The following is a 21272-nucleotide window of genomic DNA, read 5'->3' as shown; positions in this document are numbered from 1 at the left end:
TGAATTCTTTCTGACCCTATAACAGCAATAAGCATATTTTCTCAGAAATTTGATTTTAAAAGAAGTCATTTGTGGGAGTTTCACTTTCGAAATATGTAAATTTACCTTTAAAAAATGTTCATTTTTGGCAGGCACGGAAGGGTCAGGGGCCTGTCAGATATTTTTCCAAATTTTTCACACAATTTTGGGCCTTGTAGAAAATTGGACTGAAATACGTTTATATTATTTCCCGTTTCATTGAAACAGCGTTTCTTGAAAACAACTAAAAAATATTGTATAACAAAAAAGGCTTGTTTGTAAAAAAATTAAATGTAATGAAGGGTTTCCCCTGACATAGCAACTGAAGGTACATTACCAAGCTGCTGTTTCAGTCAATACTCTTATCTATTAACCCCCTAATAATAGGCGGGCATGTTACATATAACGCTAAAGTTTAGGTGGTAAATATTCGTAGTTTTTTCTGGACATTTTTAAAAGCATATTCTCACACGCTGCAATGTTGCACTTTTGGGATCAAAAGAGTTAATATACACTCAAATCAAATATGGGAATATTTGCTTTTTATTGTACATACATATGTTAATTTTCAATTTCATATGTATCACTTATCCCATCATACTTTTAGATTTTACTATTTTCAATTATGTTCTATGTGTTCATTTTTTTTAGGGATCTACTAATGTATTTTACTCAGAGATCTAAAGGGTTAAGACAATAGCCGATAAATTGATGTGTATCTCCGATGATGATACACAAAAAAAAACCTACTGTAGATTACAATAAGCGGTTGAAGCGTTTGGACACTCAACTTAATAAAACAACTGATCAAAATTTAATAAAAGTCATGAATGACCCCTTCTTTCCTGAGGTACACTAATAGGTAAATCTATAAAATTGAATTAAGAAGAAAAGTTTTCCTACATTTATGAATTATTTAGTTTTATATCTGAATAGAATGACAACATTAAATTTTTGCTTTTCTTACAAGAGATTTCTATATGCAATATAACTTTTATATATTTTTTTTGAAAGTTTAAAAATCAATGAGTGATTTAGTTGGATGGAAAAGCATGTACTACGTACTATAATACTTTTTAATTAGCTTTACAATTGCAAAACATAGAGTACAATGAATCAATGCACTTTACAAATCACTGTCAGGGGATATGACAACAAAATAAAATTTTCTTTGCCTCAAACGTTTCAACCAGTAAATTATTTTGATATATTTTTATTGGTGAAATATATAATAAAAACCAGATTATAGGCTGTAAGACTAATTTATCATTAACATGGTTTGATTAACTTTTATGCAGCAAAATTACAATAAATAAATTTTTTAAATAGATATTTTTTTTACATTGTAACTCAAATACAAATTTTTTTTCAAAGGCTATATCCCTGTCCTTTTGTAAAAATAATTATTGTCATACTTCAGTTTCCAATATAGGTACTCTATTTATTGCAAAAAATAGAGGTAAATTAGAGGTTTTTTTTCTTTTGGTTTCTTAGATTTTTTCTCTATAAGTCTATTTCATTTTTTAGAAGAAAAAAATTTCTCTTTTTTGACAAAACGGAAAAATCCGTGAAGAAAAAAGTTTAGTCCACACTTTTAGTTTTAGTGTTCATATAAAACTTTTACAATTTTACAACCAGCTAATGTATGATTTTATGGCCAGTAAGATTCTCTACACTACTGGACATATTACATTGTTTACAGTATCGCTTCAAAACCGATTAAGATCCTTTGGGTTAGAACCGGTTCATGGAAAATCATGTAAATTCGAATTACAGACAATTTTCCACGAATATAAAAGAGAAAAACATAAAATTAATACAAGTTTTAATAGCACGTCCGTTCGGACCCACAGGGCTAACTGAACTGGTTTTAATTAAATCATATTTAATATCCGCGGAAGGCGTCTATAATACGATGCGAGGAAAAACTATTCCATATCTTTTAAACTATTTTTATTTTTATTTCATACACTATTCAAGAACATCACAATGTTTCATTTGTTATTTGCTGTTAACTTGAAATATTTTTTTGTCAGTTTCACATAAACAACCTACTTTTGTAGGAAATCTAATCTTATCTTTTGATTTACCTTTCTTGTCTTTGTGTTGATATATATACCTTTGCAGTTAGAACACAAATAATAGACATATTATATTCAGTATTTTAGAGTCTGTTTTATTCTCTTTGCAGGCTAAATAGTCAGATCATTGATTATTACATATTCTCTTTGCCCTTAAGTCTAAAAATATAATTACTTTTTATGCTTAAGATTGCTACTTTTTATGGGCCAATGCATCACAAGAAACAAAAATTCAATCTAAAAATTGCAATATGTAATAAGTAAGCCTTTTGTCAAAGCTCAAACTTATTGACTTTTTATGAAAATCAATTTTGAGTGTTTTGATTAATACTAGGGATTTGATCAATCGTATTGTCTCAATTTTTTTCTTTAAATACAGTTGCATTTGGCAAGCTTTATCCACACAGCTTTGGGACGGGTTCTAAAAAAAGTATGCTACTTTAATATTTTAGCATATTTCTTTATATTGTAGACTGTAATTAAGCTGTTTTAAATTGAAAATTTTGAGTCTAGGAACCGTCATCGCAGTGATTGATTCTTCTTTATTTTAAACTGTGGAGAATGGGTTAATTAATTGTTTTTATTCTGATCCCGTCATCTTTATATTAATTGTGGTTCAAATAAATATTTTATTAAGATTGATTTGTAATCTTTTGTTGGCTTTAAATAATGATAAATAATACATTGAAAGGTTTTTGAAAATGTAAAGAAGGGGGCTAATGATTAAAGGATTAAAGAAAAAAGGTTTTTACTTTTTTTTTATTTCATAATTCTTAACAGTTTAATGGTTTTATAGGACGTTGCTACAAAAGACCTAAATTACATAAGACCTAATCCTACAAAAGACCCAAATTACAAAAGACCTAATGCTACAAAACGCCTTTCATAAGAACCACTAAATAAAGTTTAATAACTATAATATTTTTTATTAATTTAATTTAACCTAAATTTTGTAGAAAAAAAAGTATAATTATTTAAATGTGATTACAAAACCTTTATAATTAGCATAATTGCCAGCCTTGCTTTGCAAAAAAAATCGCATGAATTTCTTCAGAAAATGTTCGCAGAAGGATATTATTTAAAGTTTATTATCTTAAATAGGCCTTTGTGTCTGTTTGTATGCCTTATTTATTAGAGTTAGCTGTTAGACGGATCTTCCAAAGATTTTAACAGATTAATAAAGTTAAAAGTCAGGTCTTTTTTATGTTAAATTCATTGAAATAGCAAAAAATTAGATTATAGTCTTATAGAGATTTACTTTTGATATAATCACATAAGTTTTGATTACTCTAATAATATTCTGTCTCATTTTTAAGTCTACATTAAATTTGTAACCAACTAAAAAATGGAGCAATTTTAATATTTTAATCTGCATGCGGTTTCAAAATTGACCTACAATTTCAAGTGAAATATGCTTAACGATATGACATTTATTACGTTTTTGCTTTGTATCCAGTCCTAGATTTTAAGCAAAGCTTTTATATAATTTGGGTAGGTACGTTATTCCATAACAATTTGCCTGCTTTTGTAAATATTGCACAATTAGGTCTTATAACCCGTTTAGGATGTACAAAAAAAAATACTCCCCTCATCATTTTTCAGTCCGCCAAAAAGATTATTATCCCGAAGTTTATGTGGCTTTTTAACATATAATTTTTTGGTGATGTTTTACATGGATAATGCCATTCTTGTATCTTTTGTAGCCTCTTTGTTTATGATAATTTGTTTTGTATTTGGTTTTTAATTTCCTTTCCCATGCGCTAGGCCACCAATTACCAGGGATTGGAAAACAGTTAAAAAAGAATCCTAAAACATATGTGAAAATTTATTAAAACAAAGTCCAAATTAAACCAAAGCTTTAGGTTCATGCTAAAGGTATTTTAAGTAACAAACCATTTATTACAGAATCTATTTTGTAAAAATTTAAAAATTTTCTTTTAATAACAATAAAATCCTGCAACTTTAATTAAAAATCTATGAATATTCTTGAAATTAGAATACTAGAAAGACAAAGGATTTATAATCATTGTCTTTTGTATAATTTTTGGTTTAAAATCAAAAACTGCATTTTTGATTATAGATTAAAATCTAGAGGTATAAATGCTTTTAGAAGAAAGAGTATTTGAAAACTATGAGCTGCAGTATATAGAGTGTTTAAAGTCTTTTTATTTATTAAAAGAAAAGCTATTTTGCAACAAACTTTTCAGCAAGTCAAAAATAACATTTTTAGAGAAATAACATATTAGTTTCTTTTGTAGCAAATCAGCACAATATTGCAATTAAACCCAAAAATTTCCCATCTTTTTCAATAATTATTTACTTGTAATAACTTCAAAGCAAACAATGTTCATTGGTATTCTTTTTAAATTACAAGTGGCTGCGCCTCCAGTATCAAGGGGCTCTGCATTTGAAGATTAACTAATTAGTCGAAAACCATACTTTGACTCAAATATGGAGAAAAAAAATAAAACCATCATAGCTACCTAAAGTATAGACCCAATCGGTAATTATCATTATTTATTAAAAGCTTAAGCTTCCTACAAAAATTAACCCTTTAATGATTCATTATTTTTGTGTCTGTCCTGTATCACAATTTTTGCTTCAAATAATTTGTTCATTTTCTTTTGCTAGGGACAGAAATGAAATCAAATTTGTGGGCCTGGTAATTACGAGACTAATTAACTTGATAATTACGGGGAGGCAAATTAATGGATATAATATTAATATTTCATGTTCTCCAATGAAGTGAAAATCGCAGCGGGCTAAAAAAACGATACCATTCCCATTACCCCTCCTACTGGATAAACGAAGTGACCAATACATGAGTTCCATGTTAGCAATAGCAACCTAAATTGACAATTTTCCTTGTCCTAATGTCCATTTATATTCTATTTCCATTGGCAAATTATTAGAATTAGAGCTAAGGAAGATAAATGGTATGAAACACAGGGATATGGGGATAAGGAAATACAGGAAATTAATCTTTCCAGTGTGGCTTCGAATTTTATTAATATCCACTGGATTAGAACTGGTTCTCATCTCTACAGAAAAAAAAGATAGGATCGTATTACAGACAATTTTCTTCGAGTAGTAATAAAAAAGTCATAAAATTTTTACCAGTTTTGTTAGCCCGGGCCTTCTGCCTCTCGAGGCTAACAAAACGCTTTAATATTTTTTTAATATCCGCGGAAAGCTGTCTATGATACGATGCGATGATGAACTATACCTATACCTGCATATCCTGGAAAGAAAGGACAAATATTATCTAATTTACTACTAATAATTGGGCTGATATAATTATTTTCCAATCTTTTTGTCTGTATTTTTAATTGTCTCTGTTAACCGTATATTGAATAAGAACAAGGTGAAATTGTCTCATGAAAGACATGGAAAAGTTGTTACAAAACTAAAGATCTTTAAAATGGATGTAGGATATACGTGGATATTATGACAGGGGAAAACATGGAACTTGTTTATTGGTCAGTTCATTCATCCAGTAGAAGGGGAGGGGGTTGGGGTAAAGGGATGGAAGATGTAAATCGTTATTTTAGCTCGCTGCAAGTATCACTGAAAATCTGGTGTAAGATCAAAGCAATGATATATCCATTATTCTTATAAGAAATGAAAAACAAATTGACATAAATTTGTAGTTTTCCTAAGAAAATTGTTATGTTTAAAATACATAGAAAGACAATTTGAAGTTGATATTGAAGCAAAAAGAGTACTATTCATCATCTAGAGTACAAAATTGATTATTTATTTTTAGCTTACAAAATACCAAATTTCACACAAATATTATTGATAATTTGGGAATAAGAAACAGAAATTTTCTTTGTTATTTAACAAGACAAATTTTTATGAATCATGTATTTTCAATTGAATAGTGGTAATTTGAAATAATTAATGTTTTGTCTTCTACATTCTTGTAAAATTAATTGAAATAGGAACTAAAATGAATTAATTTTCTAAATAGAAAATATATTATATTCCAAAAGATATTATTTTTAAAACTATTTCTTAATACAAGGATTTGGTAATGATCAGATTTCAGGTGTTTATTAAGCGCTGATATTCTCTAACTAATATTTATCCGTCTGTCTCTGTTTAAATAAATTAGTCTCTCTCATTGTGCATTTATATGAAACTCAAAACCTCTTAGAAGGAAAAAGAATGTTTTTTAGTTCATTAACTAAGATTCTGTAGTTTTCAAATATAAATGTAAATATTAAGCTACCTATGCACCTTATTATCCTTGTTAGTAACAGATGATTCAAAATAGAATTAAGATTTGGTTTTACAGTATCGTAAAACTCAAACCATTTGACCAACCAAGTTCTAACTGATTTATGTTAATGGTTTCTTTTTTTATACATCAAAATTTTGCATAAAAATGTATCAATCAATTCAACCCAACCTTCAATTAAAGCATTAAATTTCAAGTTTATGTGAATTACATTATAGGGCAATAACAATCAAACCAAAATATCTAATTTTAAGTATATTCCTCATTAATTAAGGGATAGATCAATGGAGATCATAGATTCTTCTTTATTCTTCCTGTCCAATACATTTTCTGAAGTCAAACTAACACAGACTTTTGAAGTTAAGATATTTTCCTTTAAAATCAGTCATTGTAAAATCAATAAATCTAGTAAAGATTTGTGTCTTTAATCTATAAATAATACTAATGACATTACTGCAACAGTGCGTCCATCTCCTGAAGGAGCAGAAGCAGAACAGCCACAGTACGACAATCTCAAATACGACATCCCACAACTTCTTAACAAACTCAAGCACAACACTGCTGCGCTTGATCATGAAACAAATGATGATTGCGACAACCACAAGCTTGAAATTATAGATGAAGGCACGGAAAATTCGGGAGATGAAGTTGAGGATAAATCAGAGAAGAAAAATATTGATGGAGTGATGATTATCAACAGATCATTTGAAGAACCACCCCCAGTTGAGATTAAGGAAGACTTTAGTTATGATCCTAATATTTCAATAGACTCTCTTTGCAGCAGTAATACCAACCAGCTTGACATCTCTGTTGACTCACTTAACACTGAAAAAGTTGAGGAAACATCTTTTGATGATAATGATAATATTATCAAGACCACAACTGGTGGTAAAAGTTTGAATAAATCCGTGATTCATAATGAAGGGGATAAGACTATTATCCTAAGTTCTGGACTTGTTAGTCAAAATTCAAGCCAGGCGACCGCAGGTAATAGGCAAGATACTTGTAATGTTACCATTAGTTCATCATCATGGATTAACATTGAAAACGGCAATGCTAACGTCACAGCAAACAGCGGAACTGTTATAGCCAACGCTGGTGAAATTCGCCTGGATGAACCGGTAAAACCACCGAGGCTTAAGAAATTAGCCCGCCAACAGTCAAAACAAGAAGCTATGAGGTCTAAAAGTTTAATTACAGGAATTGTGCCTGAACTATCCAGCAATGTTATAAACAATAATAATATAAACTCTGTGAGTAATGTTAATAATTCAGAAATGATGAAGTCAAAATCTCGACCAGAAATTAGTCCCCCGATACTCATAAACTCAACCCTTAATCAGACAGACCTAGAAAGTCACAAGTGTATCCATTTAAATTCAGAAGAGGGGGAGGACTCGACCCGTGAATCGCCGTATCGCGGCGCTTCAGTTGGCCATGATTTGTCGGATATGTGCTCGGAAACTGGAAGCAGTTTTTATACCTTGGAATCTGTTTTAGATGAAACCTACAGATCCCGTTCTGTTGCTAGCAACAGTGATATATACACAGAACATATTTATGAAGAAATTATTGACAGCCGCCTTAAAGTGCGGCCGTTGCCGCCGATTCCTGAAGCCAATGGCGGCTCTAGTAACGGTGCAAGTAGGACAAACTCACCGTCAATTTTTACTGGCGCTACAAAATCAGAAATTTTACATTATCTAAACGATGCCCGATTGCGGATAAGCGGCGGCGGAAGTGGCGGTAATGAGAGTGATTCCGCCATGTCATCATCCGCTGAGGATCATTATTCAACCGACGGTTTCCTGGTCGGATCACAAATGCGGAAACCGCATCGCATCAGTGCGGTCAGCAACCTGAGTGATTCTAGTAACAGCAGTAATGATAGTGTCACTGAGTCAAGTTTTCTATGGAGGGGCAATAGCATGGAGAAAATTACAGGTCAAACATTTTTGCGGTTTCCCTTTAATTTACTCGTCGAGCACAGAAACCTCTCGTTTATTTATAAATAGATTGAAAATTAGAGAGGGACATAGTTTTTGTGTTTTACTTTAGTTAAATTAGGTTAGGTTATAATGGGTTTGAGTACCGCAAATATAGGCCAGGTTAAAAGAACAATAAAAAATTTAACTTAAAGAAAATGTAAGACAAACATTTCCTCTAAGTTTCTCTATATCTTATAATCACATCTTTGAAACCTTTTTTGAGTCTTTTATAGCAATGTATCATGAATTTATAGGAAAAGTAAAAATTTTAAAATAGGTATGCCTATCCTAGGAAATAAATGTGCCTTAGTTTTTTGTATTTTCCAATTTTTTTAAGCAATACTTATTTTTCAACCAATCGATATTTTTAAAAGAATTGAAAATTAATACAGCAATTGTTTCAGGGACTGGAGGACGTGTAATTGATATAGAGAGGAATGACTCAGGCGTGGGTTCAGACTCTGGTATCAGTAGTGCCTCTAAACCTCATAATAACAGCCCACTAGAGTCAGGTAAGTTAGGTTCAGACTCTGGTATCAGTAGTGCCTCTAAACCTCATAATAACAGCCCACTAGAGTCAGATAAGATAGGTTCAGACTCTGGTATCAGTAGTGCCTCTAAACCTCATAATAACAGCCCACTAGAGTCAGGTAAGTTAGGTTCAGACTCTGGTATCAGTAGTGCCTCTTAACCTCATAATAACAGTCCACTAGAGTCAGGTTAGGTTTAAAAAAATATATCCGATCATATAAAGTAGTAAGGTTTTTTGTCTGAAGATTAAGATTCCACTGGCTACTGAACTGATAAAGTTCTCCATTTTAGGGAAGCTTCACACAAGTCAAGGGATTGTTTTAGGCAATATATTTTTTTAAGTTTTATTATTTTCTTGTAATTTGCCAATATGTAAATATTTTTTTAGTTTATTATAGGTAATTCTTGTCTAATAGAAAAGTTAGGCGACAAATAGTTTTTTTCTTTATTCAGTAAAATTCTCGTTGATTGTTTGCTTTCCATGTAAAATACCAAACCAAATTTAATTATTTCATCCAGGCGCAAGTGTGTGCCGTGACTGTGAGTCCTACCTGACCGGGAACGGCGGCAGTAATGGCGGCAGCAACAGTGGCACCGACGACGAGGACAAACAGTTGTGCGGCAAGTGCGCGAAACGGCGGGCGGAGCGGAAAGAGATCATCAGCGAGATTGTGGAGACAGAAGTGAAGTATGGAAATGATTTGCGCATTATTATGGATGAATTCTACCGTCCCATGCTAGGCAGGGTTTATATACAAACAAACAAACTAGTCATTTTTTTAGAGTAACACTGCTTTAAATATTCAAATACTTTCAGAAATGATGTTTAAGGTAAGATTATATTCATTAGATGATATACAATAAAAGGTTTTTGTCTGTTCGTTAAGATCTCATCTACCACTGAACCGATAAAATTATCTATTTTAGGAAAACTTTACTTAGCACCCTGGGATGGTTTTAAGCTATTTTCTGCCATAGATGGTAGTAGCGCATCCGCTCACGTTTTGCCAATCTGGATCCTGATTAATAAATCATATTTTATTTCTCAACATTATTTTTTTTTTTTAAGTATGAAACACATTAAAATAGTAAATTATGAAAATATTTGAAGTTAAGTACATGGTTTTATATTACATATGTTACTTTATTCACGGTGCTATATCATCATGTTAGTTAATCAAAGGGAATGAGGCAATGCTAGTTCATCTAAAACAGCAAAAAAATAAGTAGTATTTAACAGTAACATACGAAAAAGTAATTAGCAAATAGCAAAGGATGTTAATTTTTTTAGGCTGCAGAAAAGTGGGAGTCAAAAATTATATTTTAATTAATGCCTTCTTAATTATTGCATCTATCTGGCTATTTATGATTTTTTGCTACAATTTAGAGACACTTTTGTCAATTAGCTTGTTTCATCCTAATGATGTAATTTATCCTGCTAAATTAAAACAAGGTTATGTAAACATAGAATATTACATTCCAACCCTTTGACAATGGCATTACCTTGTGTGATAGAAAATGATATACCTTACTTGTTCCTAAAGACAGAGAATGACATTGCACTGTAAATTACACTGGTACCCAAAGTTTTAAACCACCGTTATCTCCTTCGTCGACTCCTAAACTTTTGGAACTTTTTAATTTCGATTATTTTTTCCACAAACTATTAGTTTACAAATTTTTCAGCTAACAATTTTAATCTACAGAAGGTGTGATCATGTTTATTATAAGTTGTGAATGGATGTATAATTATATCAATATATCGTCCGTTGTCTTATCCCTTAAGATCCCTGCTTCAAGTAAAATATATTTAAGAAAAAAATTCGTTAATTTAATGATAAAATGGGGTAAACAAAATTCTTTGCATAAGTATGAAGATACTAATTTTAAGTTAATATAAATATATCTTTAATACATTTGAAAACAAATTTAACAAAAGCTATTATGAAGTAAAAACGGGTCATATTTAATTATCCATGTCGCTATGTATATAAAAACAGACATTCTGGTATATAATTAATTTCTTTGTCTCATACTAATTATTAAATACATCATAACATAGTACAACATAGTAATTGTTTCTTTAAATAATACTAGATGTGGCTTTGTCCATAGCTCAACAAAACATTTTTTCTAGGTTTTTAAAAAAAAAGTATATTAAGTATTTGGATTATGTGGTGTGGGACCTATTCTATTAGTAATAGAATATATGATATACTCCTTAGAATATTATGGTTCTTGTTATCAAAAGTATATGTTATATTTAAATTGGGTGGGGTGGGGCCTAGACACGCTCTTGCAAAGTAGAAGTAGTAGTATAGAGGTGTTTTCCTTTTGCAACAAAAAAGTTTCTTTTGTGTTCATCATTTTATTTTCTGATTTAAGGAGGATAGATTATTGTGAAAAAATAGGTTTAAACAAGAAGCACAAACATTACTTAATTTAAGCTATTAAAATTGCTCTAAAAAAAATAAACAGACCATAATTATAGGAGATTATTTTGTGTCTTTATCTAGCATACTTAAAAAAATCTCCAAGTAGTGTTGTACATTTGATATTGTTGGATCCACCCACTTTTTAAAAAAATGGATTCTAAAGACGTTTTGTAACAGTTTACTACAAGTCTTTTTCAGGCAGGAAATACACTGTTGTAAAATTGTATTTTTTTCTATAGGAATCACCATTATATGTTATCATATTCGTAGTAAGGCAGTAAAAAACATGGATATGTCACTTTAAGATAGATTAATCTTCCCCTATTTAAAACGGTGTATGGTTATGTTTTGTATAAAATGTTTTCAGATTTTTAATTGAAATTCGATAAATAAGATTCTCGACGAAGATCAAACTGCATTACTTTTGCACTACTTTTGACGTCATATTCTACATCTCTTTTTTAGGGGTTTTCTTTCTTACTTCTTCCCTTATCTTCCTCATTTTATGACGTCACAGGAATCAAAAGTGACAAAAAAGTAAGCAAAATAGTTGTTATTTCCAATTCTTCATAATAATCAGAAGATTAATCTATAGTTCATTGTCCTATCCATCTATCCCTGGAATCAAGGGCAGGGCTGTAATATGTACTTGATAATTTGAGACATTTATATATCACCCACCTATTTAATGTAAAGTTAAATTTTAAAACTAAACGAATAAAATGATTTGAAAATAGCAATACAAATCATAAGGACTGTTCTTATATGAACTTGATACTGTAGTCACAATATCATCGTTACAATAGTGTTGAAATGATATTTTTTCAACAAATATCATTAATAATGTGTCATCAATGTACAGGTTTACTAAATAGCTAAGATCTTTACATCATATTGGTGGAAATGTATGGACATACATTTAAGATATGCAGAGTAAAGTCATTCTCATTACATTTTTGCACGTTCTACTTCCCTATTTTTTAGGGAAATACTTTCATTTGATACATTTTGGTATAGTTAAAGGGAGGGAGAAGACATTGGAATTTTACTGGTTCCCAAAGTTTTATGTTAGCTCTTTCTCGTTCTTTAAATTAAAAACTTTGGCAAATATTATTAAATCTTGATTGGCTGGTTCAAAATAGTAGGATCCAAAAATAATTTTAAAATGAGATTCATTGTCTTTTTCCTTATCCCATGGAGTTAGTAAAATATATATTTACTAGCGGCTTCGCCCCTATGGGGGGATTTTTTTTTTTTTTTTGGGGGGGGGGGGGTTGGGGTGTCCCACCCCCCAAGAAAATAGCCTAAAACCACCACAGGACCAGTAGGTATATACCCTGAAGAGTAGAATCCGATCGGTTCAGTGGTTACCGAGATCTTAAGGGACGGACATACATCATTCTACTTTGTATTATAGATTTACCTTCGGTAAATGTTTAGTTGTTTACCTCTAAGTTTGGTAAACTGGGGAACCAAAGGGTTGTAGATTAAATCAATCATCATAATCCACGAGCTCAGAAACTTAATGGGGACCATGTACCTCAATGTCCTTGTAATTCGATGGTTGAACTTCTTACAATATGATCTCTTTATACGATGACTGTCTTATTGTTGTTTGTTTACAAAAGATTCAAATCTTTCTTGTTTACAATCTACTTATAAAATATTAGCAAGAGTTGCCTTTCTAATTGTAGATTTGGTTAGGTTATCCTTAGAATTAAAGCAATAATTTTGTTTTCCAATCAAATTTTGTAGATTTACAATTTCAATTGTATGTATATGTCGACTTTTCATTGATCTGATTTGCTCTTTATTTCATCTAAGTTTAATTGAACTAACACAAAATATTATTTTGAAATAATAAGAATTGAAAAAGGCTTTTCTTACTACTTATTCTGTGAATTTGATTATTATGATTAGTTATCATTGGTTTGTCTATAATCTGAGGGTAACATATAATTTTGGGCCCTATTGTTATCAGCTTAAATGAAGGCAAACATTGTTCAAGTGAGTGGGAAATGCCCCGATTATTGAAAAGGTTAAAATTGACCTTGGTAATATTTAGTCTTATTGGTATACAAATAAATTCGCCTTCATTCTTCAAATTTTAAAGGCTTTTTCAATTCTTTTTCTTCAGTCCAATGTACATTTTTGAAACTCTTAAAATTTTGGGTAAAATCGGGGCAATTTCTATCCCAATTAGGACTGTGAAAAGAGGAAGGTCATAAATTGTGGATTAATCTTGACTTTACGACATTGACATGCAAACAGGAAGCTGCCCTGTCCCCCACCCCCTTCTTAAATCCCCCCATCAATGATTAACAATCCGCCCTAAAATCCTACTCCCCATTTAAAACTGCTTGAAAAGCATTCTCCCCCCAAAAATCAAGGTTTTACAAGATTTTCCAACGAAATGTTTATCCAATTTCTCATGGAAGTTCTGAAAATTTGTGTGCGCGGCGGATTTCCTTTTTGTTCAAATCCTGCGTCGTCAGTGGCGAGGCTGCGCAAAAATGTGTTTAGGAACATTTTTTGGTGAAGGGGTGGAAAAAGGATTTTTGCATATTTTTTTATAAAGGAAGACAATTAAGATACATTTATTAAAATACATTTCTTATTATTATTGAATATATCTTTTTTAATATTTTGCTGTCAATAAATCAACAGAGTGCTTTAATCATAAAGTCATAAATTATTTCTATCTTTTCATGGTAGATGCAGGTCTCTAGTATTAATTCTCAATTTAAAAGTAAAATCCAAGCTTAGTAATGTCGACGATATATTAGATACATAGGTCAGCTATTATAAATTTTGTTTATTGACTTTTATTCGACACATAGCATTGTAATTTAAGTCTGGTGCAACATATTTTAATGGTCCACCTTATTCTTAAACCTTGATCAAAGGGATACAAGCTGTCAAGGAGGAAATTTAACCCTTGCATTTTTCCTACACTGAAAAAAATTGGAGAATGCCATGAAATTTTGGACATTTTAATCTTACATTTTTTACAAGCAATACTTCCGTTCCTATTTGCAACATTTATTTTTACTTGTTTGTTGTCAAATATATCTGCAGTTTTATATATAATTGTAAATGATTACAGTTTTTATCGCATCATATTATAGACAGCTTTCCGCGGCTATCAAAATAAAAATATAAGATTAAAACCAGTTTTGTTAGCCCGGGCCTTTGGGTATAAATTTTATGTTTTTATTTTACTGTACGTAAAAATTGTCTGTAATACGATGCTATACACGATTTTTCAGTATGGATGAGAACCAGTTCTAATCCAGCGGATATTAATCGGTTTTGAAGCTATACTGAAAAAATATCAAACAAAAATGAAAAGTTCAGTTTAGTTTTAGAATATTTTTAAAGAAAATAAAAGTAAAACAAAGAAGCAAAAATAAATTTAGGGAGCAAGGAAAGTGAACTGCAAGATAAAATATTATTACATTTGGACAGATAGACCGATATGAATTATGATTAATTCCTAGAGAATCTTGGCTCCCAAAAATTGAAATTATCAATTTTTCCGCTACAAAGGATTATTTTACAGAAATTGGATAAAATATGTCAGGAATGGTGGGAAATCTATCAAAAATCATTTCTAGCTAATTATGTAAAACCCATCTTTTTTCTTCCTAGATTTTTTATATTTTCCTAATAAAAAAAATATGAAAGATAATTGATAATTAAGATGCAATGAGATTAGAATTTTAGTTTTTTTTAAATTATCATATTTTTATCATACCTACCTGTAGCGTAGTATAATAGAAACAAACAGCTAATTTACTAATAATGTGTATTAATTCAATTACAGATTATAATATAAAATAAGGTTATAATAACTATTACAGCAATAATATCACTTTTGGTCTGTGTCAAATCCCAGAGCAAATGATCTTGCTCCAAGAAGGTAATACACAAGACTCAAGTTATATTTGTCAAATACATATATTTCTCTTGACAGAGAGAAATGTACTTTATATTACATACCCATCAATTGTCTAAACTTTTATTTTTTTATTTTAAAATTAATTTTTATTTCTCCAATAACGCAATTCTAGTAATGACTTTATATCTTTAGTTTTTTTTTTGTTGTAATAGCAGAATATAAGTTTTTTAATAGTTATTTATTGCATCGTTTTTTAGATAGCTTTCCGCGGATATTAAAATGAAAGATCCCTCGGGGCTAACAAAACTTATATTAATTCTACGTTTTTTATTTTAATATTCGTGAAAATTTTTTGTAAATCCATGCTATACATGACTTTTTCAGTATGGCTGAGAACCGGTACTAAGCCAGCGGATATTAATCGGATTTGAATCGATACAGCAATATATCTTTAATTCACCTAAAATCAAAGTCTACTTAACATAAAAACAAGAAAAGAAATGTAAACTCATTAAAAGCGGAAGCTTCTAAGGGAAATAGTAATCAATTTTTATTGTCACTATTAACATTAACATTAATCTCCTATTAAACAAACATGCTTCACAGAATAAATGTATGTATGAGTATAGATGTATAATGCAGACAAATATCTGTTTCCAGTGGTGGTGGGGGGGCCTTTTTGTCTGATAGCAAATTGTTGTTTGCAGATACCTGGCTGTGTTATTATTTCCGACGCTATTGGCTGATATTCATAGACCCAATTGAAAGTCGGTAAAGGGTCCCACACCGTGATGTAAAGTTATTTAACCCTTGGTCCCTTTATTCGTTTACTTTAATCTTCAAAGTTTTAAAATTTTCAAATACATTATAAATCTACATAAAAAAAATATACGTTTTTCTAACAATTAAACATAGTTAATAAAATACTTTTTTTCCTCATTTTTGTGCAAGCATTTAATTTATTGAACGTGTGTGCATATAAAAAATTGCCTTTGATTCCTTCACATATGAAAATATTTTTTTTGTGATAGCGTAGCAACTATATTAATGTGAAGGACCGTCCGTCAACCTATTTATTTACCTTTTTACTGTTCTTTTATTAGAGTAAAACACTAACGGAGGATGTGGTTAAATAACTATATATCTCCTTTCCAAGGACCCTGTGCAGACTTTCAATATCAACCAAAAACGTCGGAAATATTACCACAGCCAAGTCGCTACAAAAAAAAGCAGAAAGCAATTTGCTAGCAGACGAAAAATGTCCTTAACAGAAGGATCTAGGTAGTTGTCTGGTTATACATCTATACTATAAATTTATTGTTCTTTTTTCATTTAAAATTCTTAAAAGATTCCCATCGTATGGACATTATTATCCTTGTTCTTCATTTCTTTTCTCACATAATTAGTTTTTATGCATTGCCGTAAACATTCACTTATACCTGAGATGTTCTTTCGTAACAACATAGTTTTTTTTTCATATAAATAGTGCACAAAAAACAAATCGATCAAAAGGTATTATTTAGAAGATTTTATTTAAATCCTATAAAAAGTAAAATATTGAAGATTTTGCTGGTTTTAGGCTATTTATTTTGGATGAACCCTCCTACATTGCAGCCCCTAGAGGCCAAGGAAAATAGCCGATATATTTAAAAAGTAAATTCAAGTTGAAATTTTAAGTAAAAACCGAATTTTTTATACTTTAGAAATACTCATTACTTCCCATCTTCCCCCTTATTTTTTCACAACCAGGGAAATGTATTCTGAAAATAAAATGAGTAACATCAAGATCAAATTGAATTTTGATTTTTGAAGTAGATGACATTATTGGAAGAAAAGGACTTCAACATATAAATATATAGTTATAACCACCCCTGTACCTATGAGAAGCTTCAGTTTTATTTTTTGGTTGAAGGTAATTTTTTCTCTTAGGGGAGGGGGGAGGGGTTTTACCCACTTTTAAAATAGTTATAAACCTACCCAGGACCATGAAAGCAGAACCATATCGGTTCAGCGTTTAGTTAGATCCTTAGCTACATACACACACGCAGACATCCTGTTACTTTTATACAATGATTTTATTTGTATAAGACTAGTATCTGTCCCTGCATCCGCCTGCCTGAGAAAATAAATGATATGAAGACCATTAACTATCTTATTGTTTTACAATATGTAGACTATAACAAGGGATAGTATATCCATAAGAAGTTGGCGATGTTTAGGGCGACAAAAAGAACATTAAGCTGCTAATTAGTAATAGTGTTTTAGCGTAGGATATTTAGGAAGGGAAAGTTTTGATCAGTTATTACAAAGTATTAAGACACTGTTACCGTTCATAATAAAGTTCTAGAGCAAGGTTGGGTGGAAGTACGGACATACAGAAGCTATAGAGTAGGTGCGCAACTAACAACAACCAAAACACTTCCTTTCTTCCTAGTCAAATACTTCATTTTCATTGAGTAATTAAACAACCATCACGCTAGCTTACATTTTTTTTATGCATAGAGTAAATAGAAAAAAAAAAGATTGAAGTGCACAGGCATATATCAATCGCAGATAATCTATTCCTTCTATTGAAAAAATCACAAATTTTAGTTATTTGAACCCTTAAAAGTTTGAAAGTATATTGGGTTGCATCTAGGGGCTCTTTATTCGATGTGCGAGGCAGAGGGCAGTCTAAAGTTTAAGCCCATCCTAAATCTTTAATTTATAAATAAAACAGCCTCGAACATTCCAAGGAGCTCTGTGTAAACCTTCTCTAAAATTGAAAACTCAATCGGTTAATGAGATCTTAACTGACAAACAAACCACAAAAAAATAGGGTTGTTTAATGTTTGTTTTAATAAAATGTAACTGAAATATAATTAAATCATGTGCCTTAGTGGTTTCTAGGAGTGAAGCTTACTTTAAATACCAGCTTACTTAGGTATGTCTTAAGTTAGTTTTATAAATAAAGTAATCAGATGAATATCTGAAGGTAAAGGTGCTTGATTATGGATGTTATCTTTCTTGTTACCTGAATTTTTAATGTATGTTATTATTAGTTTATTTATGATTTCTGTTTTCAATTAAGCGCTATGTATTCGTGAGAGTGAGTATTCTACGATGAAAATATAATTTAGATTGATCTTAAAGACCAGTGCAAAGATGTCAATTTAAAATCACAAAAAAATTATTGTTTAATACAGTAGTAAGATAGAGCGTTTTAGAACATTATTTTCAAAATTCTGGAATAACCAATGACTTTTCCCCCACAAAAAATTATCTGGTATTCAAAAGGACTATATATCGCACGTACAACCCCTAATTATAGTTTAGTTGCTCTTCCATTAAATGACAATCACAAATTTGTAATGCAATTTTAGGCTAAGCAGCATCGTTTGGACACTAAGATACTATAGGACAACCCTTTCTAATGCAATCAAATCTCCCAAAGTCGTGATAATTCTTCAAGTGGCTTTGTTCATTTAAGCGTTCCTGCAATGTTGATAGTTTTACAACAAAATTATACTATGTACGTCGTCGTTAGATACGATATTTTTATTAGAAAAATCCCATTTGTGTAGTGTCAAAGTTTATTTTAAACTTATCACATTGTAATTGATTATCTTATTTGCAGAAATAGTGCAAAAAAAATGTGCAAAAACACTTTTTAAGGCAATATTTCGTTGCTTTCTTGTATGGGGTGAAAGGTTAAATTTTTGGTATTTTTTAAATTGGCAGATTTAAGATTAAAGCAGTTTGGAACTAAGATAATAGTTGCTGCAACAATGATTGGGAATTTAAACTAATTATCATTCTTGATGCTATTTTAATACACAGGGATAAAGGTTCTGCAATTAAATTGGTAAAAAATTAAGAAAATGTTTAAGGAAATTTTTCCCCTTCTTTCCCCCCATCATTTAACAGTCACCAAAGAAAGATTTTACATGTGGAAATTGTGGGAATGGTAAATTTATCATCCATTGTCAAATCCATGTTTTTTTTCCTAATTGGAATCAGATTATTTTTATTAAACCTTATCCATTTATTTAGGTGTTGCGAATTTGTGAAAGGAAAAATCATTAGGAGTGTAACTTTAAAGCTAAAATTGCATAAATAATTAAAGGAAAAACTTTTAATGGTAAATATTGAAAGAGCATAAATTTTGAATCTTTATTTTAAAATGTTTTTAAAAGCACCGCTTTTATAATTTAATGAAAAAAAATTTTTAATCTATTTTATTATTTTAATGTGAACTTTTGATTTTAAATTGCATTAAATTTTTATTCTGAAACTTATTTATTTAAATTTTAAAGAAAACCATTGCTACACCTAACAATTGAACTTTTAAACTCTGTAACCCTCTTAAATTCTAAATGTCTCTTAATTTTTAAATTCTTTTTATCCAGGGCTCGGCAGCGGCGACTAAGCCTCAATTTTAAACCCGTTTGGATGAATTTAAACCTTTTTTTTAAATGAGGGATTGCCAGGTGTAGACTTTTGAGTCAGGTATAGACTTCCAGGTGGATTTTGAAATTGTAAAAGGTTGATATCCCTGAGCCGTACATGCAGCTGATTTACGGCTGCCGAGCACTGTTTTTATCTAAAATCAAAATGTAAACGATAAACAAACAGAATGTTTTTTTTTCTGATTTATATTTTATAATTTTAGGATAGGATATATTTTTTTCTTTATAATTTTCTTGTCATTTGGTTTTTTATGTTTTTGTGGGCAATTTCACTGTTTCTACTTTGTTGAAATTTAGTTTTTTAGCAAAATTGTTTTTTCGTATGAATAGTTTTCAGTTTCAGGGTCCTCCAGGGGGGGGGGGGTCCTTGTTCAATTTACTAATTTTAGATTGGGAGCTCAATTAATTTATACTACGTTGATTTTAAAATAATATTTGGTAGATTTTTAGCTTTTTTGGTCAAATTGTTTGCATACTTTTTTGGTGGACAAATTTTGTCAGACTATAATTTTAGTCTGAACTAACAATCCTAAACTAATTCTATATTACAACATTTTTTTTAACTAGGTTTAAAAAGATTTATTTGTAATTGTGTTAGAATATCAGCGAAGCCCTAGCATCTAGGGCCTTTGTATTCGAAGGTGCACAGATGGGCTTTAAAAATAGCTGAAAACCACCCAAAGAGTTAAAACTGAAAATTGATTAGCATAAAACCATGACTGGATATATGTGAATCTTGCCTAAAAAAGAGAACCCAATCAGTTCAGTAGTTGTTGGGATCCTAAGCTGCAGACAAAAACCTTACTACAACATTTATAGAAAAGAATAGTTTTACAAAGTAAGATCAATCGTTAATAGACGAACATCGCAACTTAGAAATCTTTTTTTTATTTACTTATTTATCGCATAGTATTTAGACAGCTTTCCGCGGATATTACAATGAAAAATTATAAGATTAACTTTATGATTCGTATTCAGTATTCGTGGAAAATTTTCTGTAATACGATGCTATATATTATTTTAAGTATGGCTGAGATCTGGTTCTAATCCAACGGATTGTAATCGGTTTATAGCATACTGAACAATAGGTTAAATTTTCATAGAATATTTTAATGTCATTTGTATAAAAATACCATTACGTTATGCAATAGAATTTTTTTTCAATTTTGTTATGATAAAAACTATAAATAAGGCCAAAAAAGGACAAAATAATTTGACTTTGATTCAAATAAAAATAATCAACCCCAATTTTATTATTGTGCGTGCGCGTGCGCGCTTGTGATTACTTGCGTGCTTTTGATTAGGTGTGATGCTGAAAATTTGAGACTTAGAAATTGATGCCTTGTTATATTCATCAAAAAAAGCTAGATAAGATAATAGCCTGTTTTACGTCAGGCTATTTTGTCTTTTTAAGCCTGTATTACATTTAGAAACCAATAACTATAACGTAGGGTGATTAATAATTGCATTTTAATAAAAATTATATGAGTTTCACATTTTTTCTTAAGAGCTAGTATTATAATTGTTGATATATTTAGTTTAAATAGCAGAAAATAAGATATTTTTTGCTGTTTTATTTGGAGTCCAATCGAAGCCTGATTTCCCCTAAATATATAAAATAGCTAGA

The 21272-nt window shown here is 30.3% G+C and overlaps 1 protein-coding gene across 1 annotated transcript in view; it reads left to right on the top strand.

Moving 5' to 3' along the window:
• Window positions 1–2660: 2660 nt before the first annotated feature.
• Window positions 2661–21272, top strand: part of LOC145326494 (uncharacterized) — a 78590-nt gene continuing 59978 nt past the window's right edge. Inside the window, exons 1-4 of the mRNA XM_080169868.1 lie at window positions 2661–2664; window positions 6805–8286; window positions 8735–8842; window positions 9381–9602. Coding sequence (XP_080025994.1) covers window positions 2661–2664; window positions 6805–8286; window positions 8735–8842; window positions 9381–9602 — 1816 coding nt within the window. The remainder of the gene's footprint in view (window positions 2665–6804; window positions 8287–8734; window positions 8843–9380; window positions 9603–21272) is intronic.

This window comes from Acartia tonsa, chromosome 1 (assembly GCF_053477335.1).
Source record: "Acartia tonsa isolate MP-2025a chromosome 1, ASM5347733v1, whole genome shotgun sequence".
Lineage (NCBI taxonomy): Eukaryota > Metazoa > Arthropoda > Copepoda > Calanoida > Acartiidae > Acartia > Acartia tonsa.
This window is presented reverse-complemented; position numbering and strand designations above follow the sequence as displayed.